Source organism: Archocentrus centrarchus, chromosome 24 (genome assembly GCF_007364275.1).
Source record: "Archocentrus centrarchus isolate MPI-CPG fArcCen1 chromosome 24, fArcCen1, whole genome shotgun sequence".
Lineage (NCBI taxonomy): Eukaryota > Metazoa > Chordata > Actinopteri > Cichliformes > Cichlidae > Archocentrus > Archocentrus centrarchus.
In genome coordinates, this window is record NC_044369.1 from 8,537,027 (window position 1) to 8,547,644 (window position 10,618).

Genomic DNA, 10,618 nt, shown 5'->3' on the forward strand with positions numbered 1-10,618 from the left:
TTGTAAGCACAGCCTCGTCCTGCCTGAGATAACATATATGGAAATCTGTGCTGACATCAGCTCAAAACATGACAGAAAAAAACCTTCAACATGGCAAAATATTATGTGCCCTTTAATCATAAGTAATTATTCAAATTTGTCTCTTTCTCCAATAGTGTGTCTTTTGTCCTGTCTTTCTGCTCTCTTCTCCCTCCCCTCACCCTCACCCTCACCAGGTCAGGGCAGACGGCTCTGAGCCTGCTTCTGTCTGAGGTTTCTTCCTGTTAAAAGGGTTTTTTTCCTCCCTGCTGTCACCTTATGCTTGCTCATAGGGGGTTGTGTGATTGTTGGGGTTTCTTTCTAATATTTTAGGGTCTTTACCTTACAGTATTAAGCACCTTGAGGTGACTGTTGTGATTTTGCGCCATATAAATAAAATGAATAGAATTTAATCATTTCCACTGACCACAATGTACTTTATCTTCAGTCAAGAATATAGTATCCCTTAATTTATAATTGTTGGAAAATATTGTTTATTTTGATTCTTTGTGTGTCTCAGTTTCAGGCAGGTCTGTAGTCGTACATGAGACTTCAAGATGGCCGGCACCAGGAGACAGAGACACTCAGTTTGACACAGAGGGGGACACTGAGGCCACACCCACCCTGACCAGCACCCCTCTAAAGCCGGGCTATGTATGCATCAAAAACCTCTCTCCTGTAGTTATGGGAGTTCTTGTTAGTTTAACTCTTGGGAATGAATGTCAGACAACATTTGCAGACCGCGTGCTGCTCCAGATATCAGAACTTAAGATGCATTTGTTTCGTTTCCAGCTGCATCTCATGTCTCAGTGCAGCAGGAGCATCGAGAGCATTAACCGAGTCTCGCTGATCCTGGATGACGAGGAGCAGCCGGAGGAGTTCGGTCTCACAGGACTGGCTACCTCAGACAAACAGTCAGGTGAGAGTCATTCAAAGACACTGAATGTTTTCCAAAACATTCCGCTTTGAAAAGGAATAACTTTACTGAATGTTCAGGTAAGTTATTCTTTTAAACTGGTATTGATAAGTAACAAATTAAAATGTCAACAAAATTAAGGTTAAACTATAAACTGTATATAAATGATGGACATGGTAATTGCAACATAACCCACCGGTTTATGAGCTCCTGTTTTGAAGGCTCGACTTGAGAGTATTTTAGCTGCTTCCTTTTTGGTCTTTTGAAACCAGAATCAGGGGTTTATTTGACTGAAGCTGCGTCCACACAGGGAACAATTTACTCATCGGGGATTGATTTGAAGCTGATGGTTGGTCACTACTAGACATGCACTGTGGTTGCCTAGAGAACCCTTAAATGTATTTACTGGTAGGTTATGCATCAATCATTGGTGTCCTGCGCTCTCATTTATAATTGAAAAAAAGTTTATCTTGAGACCCGCCCACTTCACACTTTTTTGGCTTGTTTTGCCTGCAGTCGTTGATTTTCTATGGTCTCTGGTTGCCACAAATCACTTCCCGTGTGGACGCTCATACAGTAGCAACTTTTTAATCACAATACAGCCACGCCCTAAATCTTACCCTGCTTCTTCTGTTTTATCTAAAAGTGGCCATAATTTACAAAATGAGCTTGATACCATCTTCAATAAGACAAAACCAGTGACTAACATCATAAACTCATCACAAAAGTGTTTAATTAGATCATAAATCAAGTGAGAAGAAAGTTCAGTGTCTCATAGACTACCTGCTTTTTTTGCAACTGGATAGGTTGCCCCCTGCTGGTCATTAGAAATAGTATTTCATTTGAGCTTCACATCAGCTTTACTTTTCAGACCTGGAAGCTACTGTACAACAAGTTTTTTTATATATATAGTCTGAGTTGAACAAATGCCTGAAGGTAGTTCAGATATTAATTTGAAGAATTATTCTGTCCTATATATTTTTTTCCCCGTTCTGTGTCCTCTGGCCTCTGTTTCCACTGTTAATTCGCCCATTTGCCGCTGTTTTCTTCTGTGACATATTGTGAGCTTGAATATCTTCAGAACATGTTTACACTAGATGTTCATGTACCCTTAGGTGTGATTGAACGCTGGGAATTGCTCCAGGCTCAGTCCAGGTGCGGTCAGCAGGCCGGCCCTGAGGAACCTGAACAGCTCAGATGTGATCTCGACAACATCACTTCCTGGTTAGAAAATGTGATCCCGCAGCTGGACCGCCTTCAGAAGTCTGACCCAGCGGCCAGTATTGAGGAGATGGAAGCCAGAGCTAAAGAACTAAAGGTAAAATTTTGGACTGAATATAAAATCTATTTATTTTAGGTACTCAAACAAACTGGGTCACTGCACTTAAATATAACTATTTGATTCTTATGCGCTTCAGACATCCAGATTTATATTTGCAGTACGCTGATTGATGTTCATGATTGCTTTTTTGATTTGCAGGAGATGCAGAAGATGTTTACTCACTACAAGTCGATCATGCTGTCAGTCAACCTGCGGGCCGGGGGAGCTCCAGATGCACAGGAGAAACTGATGAGTATGAACAGAGACTGGAGCAGAGCATGTACGGCCCTCCAGCAGTGGGACACCAGCCTGAGGAAGAAGCTCATGCAGTGCCAGGTGAGAAGCATCATAGCTGCAGAATCTTTCTGTTTTAGATTTGTTGAAAAGAGCAGTATTAAAGGTGAATTTGACAGTTAACATCACTATTTTCCAATTTGTCTAAATAATATTGCATTAAAATGGTTATCCTGAATTATTTTCACCATGATAATTGTTTAGTGACCGTCTTATATTGTGAAAGCCAGTACAAATATACATACAGCCACTTTGTTAGGCACACCTTATTAGAACCAGGTTGGACCTCTTTTGCCTTCAGAATTGCCTTAATTCTTCATGGCATAGATTCAACAAGTTGCTGGAAATATTCCTCAGAGATTTTGGTCCATATTGACAAGACAACGTCATGCAGTTGCTGCAGATTTGTCAGCTGCACATCCATGATGTGAATCTCCTGTTCCACCACATCCTGTGCTTTGTTGGAGATAGATCTAGTAATCGTGGAGCCATTTGAGTACAGTGAACTCACCGTCCTGTTCAGGAAACCAGTTTAAGACAATTTGAGCTTTGTGACATGGGGTGTTCCTCTGCTGGAAGCAGCCATTAGAAGATGGTACACTGTGGTCATAAAGGGATGGACATGGTCAGCAACAATACTCAGGTAGGCTCAATTTGTACTAAGGGGCCCAAAATGTGCCAAGAAAATATCCCCCACACCATTATATCAGAACCAGGAAGCCTGAACCATTAATAGAAGGCAGGATGGGTCCATGCTTTCATGTTGTTTAAGCCAGATTCTGACCCTACTGTCCAGATGTTGCAGCAGAAATCAAGTCTCAGATCAGCCAAAGTTTTTTCAATCTTATATTGCAGGGGTGCCCGATACGTCGATCGCGATCTACTGGTCGATCGCAAGAGGCGTGCAGGTAGATCGCATGGCACCCCCAGTGGAGTTGGGGGGAAAATGTAGATTGCACGGCATTAAACGAAGTAGAAGATGATTGATGAACTGTCATCCATCCGTTTCGTTACCACCCTACACACGCGCATTTAACCATGCTAGCTTTGCGTGTAGCTCGCGAGCTGAAAAAGTGTGGGCACCCCTGTTATATTGTTTAATTTTGGTGAGCTGTGTGAACTGTAGCCTCAGTTTCTTGTTTTTAGCTGACCCAGGGTGGCACCCTGTGTGATCTTCTGCTACTCAGATCAGCACCAACCATGTTCAGAGTCACTTAAACCACCTTTCTCCCCCATTTAGATGCTCACTTTGAACTTCAGGAGGTTGTCTTGACCATGTCTATATGCCTACTGTAAATGCATCGACTTGCTGCCATGTGACTTAGCTGATTAGATTCTTGCATTAATGAACAGTTGTAGCTAATAAAGTGACTGCAAAGTGTATATTGAGTGTATATGTAAACTGCAATTTGACAAGTGGAGGCACATAGTTGTAGTTTTAAATTCAGGCTGACATTCATGACATTTTCTAGTCTTAAAGCATACGGTGCAAAGTAGGGAAGAAAGAAATATTTTTGAAAAGCAGTTGGCAGAATATTTTAACACAGTACCTGTTTTTCCATAATTTGGAGGAGGGAAAAAATAGTGATGTAAGTAGAAAGTGAAAATGTCAAAATTTGCATGAGCTTGAAGTTGCAGGTGACCCGCTGCATCGTAACAAATGACCTTTAAACTTTTTCCCATGCAGGAGTTTCATGAAAGCCTCCACTCTCTGCTGCTGTGGCTGGCTCACGCAGAGAGCAGACGCTATGCAGTGGACATCAGCCACCCAGACACGACTCTCACAGCGCTGCAACAACACAGCAACACACTCACTGTAAGCAGAGAGTCAAGTTTGGTTAACTAATTAAAAAAACAGAAATGCCAGCTAACGTAGACAACTGTCCTCACGGATCTGCAGCTAAGACTATGTTTGAGGGCAGTATTCATGATCTTTACTCTGAGCGCATGAAAGCTGAAAAGTTTTAACAATCACTTATTTTGGAGTGAAGCTTTGAAACAGCAAAGCTTGCTGCACCATTCAGTCCATTAATTACCATTTTTGTTGCTTGTGATCTGCAGGCTCTGCAGAAGGAGCTGCGGGACAGGCAGACTCATCAGGCCTCCCTTCAGGCTCTGTGGTCTCAGCTCCAGCCTGAAGACGGGGCCGAGGAGAACGATGAGGCCCGGGAGAAACTCCACGTGACGGGCAGCAAGCTGAAGATGCTCCTGAAGCAGGTGGACACGGACCTCATCGCCCTGCAACAACGTCTGGTACAAGTTCAAAATATTTTCTATCTGCACATCCAAGAGTTGTCCTGAGATTTTACAGTATATTTATGTCAACATTTTTTTTTTAACTTTCAACACAGGACTGTGAATCTGCAACGGCTGTCCAATATCCAAATGTTTCTCAGGAGGCTGAACATCCAAAGAAAGGCTCCTCCACTCAAAGGCATGTAGTAACACAGGCTAATAATAATAACAATTATAATTATATGTCATGTCTTCCTGTAATAAGCATCATCAATGTGTCATGCAGAGAGAAGAGGGAATCCTCTCCCCCTCGATCCTTCTTCTACCGCGCCCTGCGTGCCGCCTTCCCCCTTCACCTCCTCCTGCTGCTCTTGCTCCTCCTGCCCTGTCTGATTCCCATGTCGGAAATCGACTCCAGCTGCACTGTGACCAACAACTTCGCCTGGTCCTTCTACCCCATGTTACATTACACCAACGGCCCACCGCCCACCTGATTGTAATGTTCATGAGAAATTAGAAACTTTCTAAACAGTACAGAGAAACGTGTCACCTTTTGTCGTGCTTAATCTTCCAAAGTCCAAAATCTGTAATACATTTCCAGTGAAGTACAGTAACTGATCAGTCATTTCATTATCTTATCCAATGAGGTAACAAGTAAATAACAGCGTAAAAAAACTACATGTAATGAATAATTGAGTCTAAAGATGATGAGGCCACAGTGGATTTTCACACTACACTGAACTACAGAAGTGAAGCCAGTGCAGAAGTGCCTTAAACCTGAATTCTTTCCAATGGTGGCAAAAAGCAGTCAGTTTATATAGAAGTGCATGAAAAAGTGAGCCCGGTGATCTTGATGAGTTTCATTCATTAGTTTCATGTCATTAAACAGCACGATGCTCATTTTATACAGAAAGGGTCACACTTGGAGTAAAGCAGACATTAAAGCTGCGTCACTGACAAGCGGCTCATGTATGAGCGCGCATCGTCTTCTTTTTTTTAATCCAGCCAGTCATCGTGTTTTTGAGATTCGCTTGTTTATATTTCGGTTACTTCATGAACTCTTCCCATTTCATTTTGTCTGTTTTCCTGCCTGCAAGACTGAACTTCACAGAAGAACACTGAATGTTTTCTATAAAGCTGAAAGTCCTTTTTTTTAAAAAAAAAACAAAAAACACTTGCGTGTATACTGAGATTTTTGTAGATGTAATTTTGTCTTGAATAGACTGTGAGCAGACATTTCCACACCGTCTCTTGCACTGTTGAAACACCGTAGATTTAGCATAATGTTTATGTACAGAATCTAATAATATAATGCTTATTTATAACTTCAAAAGGTGGATTTATAAGCCTCCCTTTTCTTGTAGTAAAAAATGACTGTTTTAAACTGACTGGTTTATTTTGATTTTTTTTTTATAATACATGTGAATTGAAGAAACCAAGGATCAACCCCTTGACTTTCCCATTAGTGGACAACTTGATCCACCCTTTGACCCTTTGGCTGCCAAACAGAAAGAAAAATACCAAAACTTAACATAAAAATTTCTGTTGGCTGAAACTGCCTTTTAACACCCAGAAAGTTAATTAAATTAATTACACAGTTTCAACACTACTGTGTAACATGACCACATTGCTGATTTTTGTTCCAATTACGTCACTCATCATTAGGTGTATTCTCTGTGAAGGGGGATCCTGTTCACCTTTCCAAATCCTATATCTGAGGTGATTGCCCGTGTTCGAGCAGTGCCGATCAGAAGCTGGATTTAATGAGGGGCACTTTGGCAAAAGTATCAAGCCAGGTGCAGGGCAACCTGCTGTTCTAAAAAACTTAAGGTAACAGAAATCTCAGGGGTAACTGCATCTTTAGTAGATGCATCTATGGTATCAATGTGAAAAACCTAGGTAAAAAAAATTCTAGGACCTCGAGATCCACATCACCAAGATTCGAGCTTGTCTGATGAGCTAAAAATTTTGCAAACTTCATATATTTTACATTTCAAAACAAAATTCATGTAGTGACTGATCTGTACGGCACTTTTATTCATTTTGTGAAGAGTGGGTAAGCAATCAAAATTAAATGGTAATGCATTAGCATTCTTGATCATTTGCAAGTTGGTTAAACACAGTGGAGATTAGTGTTTGATAACTGACAAAAACAAAGCCAAATGGTCCTCTCACTTATTGTTTGACTGGTTTATACATTCATCAAAAGTTTTCACCAGAAAGGAACAAGAAGTACCTGTGCGCAGCGGTAAAACAGTTTGGTGACAAAAGGGTGATGAGAGGAAAAGCACAAGGTGTACAGAAGGACCGGAGAGTCCAGAGGTCCAGAGGCCTGCATCTGATGAACCCTGCAGTCATCCTGATTGTTGAAGCTGCATCATGTCACAAAGAGCAACTGTAGCGAGTTCAAAAGTACAAAAATTTTCTTTGAGTGCTACGTCGGCATAAGAGCAACAGTGGTTATGATTCTGCACAGGAAACAAGTAAGGCATCTTTGACAATAAAGCAAAGACAGGCGTGAGCAAGTAAAAAGGAACCAGCTGGAAACAGCTGGGTTTTTAAAATTATTATTCAAATAACTGCATTTAAAAGATATCAGCATTCAGTAGAGATGTTTATGTCTGCTTTTTAGCTAAAGAAGACAGAGGTGGGAAGTAACGAAGTACAAATACTTCGTTACTGTACTTAAGTAGATTTTTTAGGTATCTGTACTTTACTTGAGTATTTATTTTTCTGAGTACTTTTTGCTTTTACTCCCTACATTTTTACACAAGTATCGGTACTTTCTACTTCTTACGTTTTCAAAACAGACTCGTTACTTTTTAACACGTCAGGGAGAAGTTTGCGTTTCCGGTCAGTACGCCGTCAGTCATCAAGCGATCTGAGCCGGAGGAATAGTAACATATAAGAGACAATCGTACTGGCGTATCCTCCATCACCGGGGCTTATCGGGTACAAAGGGATTAAATACACAAACCCATGTAATTAATGTCTCATTTATAGCGCTATAATCAGGGGTCACAGCGGGCCGGACCGAATCCGTAAGTTATGCTCGCAGGACATAAACAGCTTAGCTAGCGCTACTGAAGAGGAGCGAGCATGAAGGGAGAAACGTGTGGCAGGTAAATGCAACGTTTTTAAATGCTCAACAAATATCAGCAAACACACAAAGTGTGTGCAGTTTGTCACACAATGTGTCTGCTAGCCAAAAGAAGAGCTGCTGCATTTCACGGAGAGCAAAGAGAGAGAAGTTCACTCAGAGATGGAGAAAGAGGACAGGAGAGCAAGAAGAGAGGCTAGAATTAAAGGTAAGGACTGGAAAATAAACTGAAGTATGCTGACTTTGTGTTATTCAAAGATTGGATGAAAATACTGCAGTTTAGTACGTAATAAACAGGTTATCTTGTTGTACTGTATTTACAGTAAAGCTCTGTGTTGGTGCACTTTGTGTTCATGGTCAGAGTTACAGGTTACATCAGTGCAGCAGAGATGAGTTTGAATCAAAGCTGCTGATGCTGAGATTCATTCACTGAATCCAACATTTATGCAGCCTGTATGCTGTCAGTGTAGGGGATGGAGATCAGCTCAGATAGCTGAAATACTGGGTTACATCTTTGTGAGTTCAGTTCATCCACACAGAGCAGTAAACCTCAGAGCAGCAGCAGCAGGTCAGCTGATCACAGCCTGCACACCAACATCATTTACTGCAGCTACAACAGAAAGCTGTGATTCTTCTCCCCATGCAGAGCCACTACAGCTGATCTTAGGGTTCCTCCACCTTCTGAATCCCACTGTAACCCCTGAGTATCCTCATGTTGGTGTTTAGGTGGAGACACAGTCACCCTCTACTATGGAGGACACAGAGAACAGAGCTGTGTTTAAATTCCCTTTCACAGTTTGTGATTCAAGCTGAGTGCATTCATTAGGATTAAAATTTAGATGGAATAACGTTTGTGTTCTCATGTATTATTTTATATTATTACAATAATATATAATAAGGTTCAGTTAGCTTTACACAAAAATAGCAGGTAGAAACGTCCTCCAAAGAGCTACTTTTACTTTCTTACTTTGAGTAAATTTCAGAGCCTGTACTTTTTTACTTTTACTTAAGTAAAGAAGTTGAACCAGTACTTCGACTTTTACCAAAGTATTTTTTAACACAAGTACTTGTACTTCTACTTAAGTACAGAATGTCAGTACTTTTGCCACCTCTGAAAGAAGAAAAGTACTCACATTCACCACCAATTTAGCTCATGTTCTGCAAGACATCACCTTCTTAGCAGGAGTTCTCTCATTAATTTTAATCCAGATGAAACAACTCTGTCAGCAGTTCAACAGATACACGAGATGCTAACAAACTAACTGTTTTTGTCTTCGTGCAAATGCTGCCTTTCATCCCACTGTCCAAAACAATGAAGGGAACACTCGGTAATCACAGTGTAACATACAGTCAGGTAAACTTCAGGGATATCGATCTGTCCAGTTAGGAAGGAGAAACCACCGTGATTCCATTTTTCCTGCTTTTGGTGTAAATGACAATCCCCCCAAGAAGGGAACAGTTTTGCAGGTGGTGGCACAGACCTTATGATTCTGACAGTCTGGTCATGCCCAGTGGAGGTCATGCTGTAGGGCTCTTGCAGGGCTCCTCCTGTTCCTCCTCACACTAATAAGGAGCAGATGACAGGCCTGCTGCTGCCCTTTTACAACCCTGTCCAGCTCTCCTTGTGTAATTGCCCATCTCCTGGTATCTCCTCCATATTCTTGAGACTGTACCAAGAGACACAGCAAACCTTCTTGTGACAGCAAGTATGGATGTGCCATCTTGGAGGAGTTGGGACTGCCTGTGCAGAAGATACTGCTTCAAGCTACTAGTAGTGACGAGGACACTAACAAAAAGCCAAAAATAAGAAAAATAAAATAAAAAATTGTTGACCACCTAGAGCATATAATTACCAGGTCTCAGTAGAGCTTAATGGGGTGCATATGAGCCTTGGTGACTTTACTCACCATAACAATTCAAAAGCAAACTGCTAAGAACCAGGAATAAGAAATGCTAAAATCATAAATATAAACCATTGAGATTACTGTCACTTTCTGTGATTGCCATTATTATGTTAAAAAGAAACCGTCAAAGATTTTAGCTGATGAATCTGTGGTATCAATTTTAAAATCAAAGGTCACACCTTTCATGAGTTATCGCGTTCAAAGATTTTCAGAAAACTTCACCTCTGACCTTGACATTGAGGTCAAGGTCACCGAGATTTGAACAAGCTCAAGATTTTTAGTAGCTGCATCTATAGTATCCATTTAAAAATCCTAGGTGACATCGTTTTTGAGTTCTCACGTTCAGTTGAACGTTGGCCACCCGCCCTCCCGGCGGGGTGACGACAATAACCCATCAGCCCTTTTTAGACTGAGGGGGTTAAAATCCTCGACTCTCTGTGCACTTACTGGCTTTAATCATAGTTAAAGATTAGGACTGGAAGTTCTCGGAAAGCCTACTTAAGGGAACCTTTTTGAAAAAGATTTGGTTCAGAGAACACTTGTTAATGTGCGACACATGTCCCACTCCATCTGAGTAACGCTGCTGTTTGTTTCCTGTGACTTAATCTTTCACTCCTATTCATACGGGATCCAGTTTGTTTTTGTCAAAATCACCAATCAGCCAAAACAAAACATAAAACAAAAAAAAAAACACGACTTTCTAAGGTCTGAATTTTGCAAACTTCATATATTTTACATTTCAAAATCAAAATTCATCATCATTTTGTGAAGAGTGGGTAAGCAATCAAAATTAAATGGTAATGCATTAGCATTCTTGATCATTTGCAAGT

General features: G+C 41.0%; 1 protein-coding gene across 1 annotated transcript in view; it reads left to right on the plus strand.

Annotated features, from left to right (window-relative positions):
• The window catches only part of syne2a (spectrin repeat containing, nuclear envelope 2a), an 86,593-nt gene extending 80,421 nt beyond the window's left edge, over nucleotides 1-6,172 (plus strand). Inside the window, exons 105-112 of the mRNA XM_030721973.1 lie at nucleotides 539-672; nucleotides 811-937; nucleotides 2,050-2,252; nucleotides 2,415-2,591; nucleotides 4,237-4,365; nucleotides 4,611-4,802; nucleotides 4,901-4,983; nucleotides 5,071-6,172. Coding sequence (XP_030577833.1) covers nucleotides 539-672; nucleotides 811-937; nucleotides 2,050-2,252; nucleotides 2,415-2,591; nucleotides 4,237-4,365; nucleotides 4,611-4,802; nucleotides 4,901-4,983; nucleotides 5,071-5,278 — 1,253 coding nt within the window. The 3' untranslated portion in view covers nucleotides 5,279-6,172. The remainder of the gene's footprint in view (nucleotides 1-538; nucleotides 673-810; nucleotides 938-2,049; nucleotides 2,253-2,414; nucleotides 2,592-4,236; nucleotides 4,366-4,610; nucleotides 4,803-4,900; nucleotides 4,984-5,070) is intronic.
• Nucleotides 6,173-10,618: the final 4,446 nt, after the last annotated feature.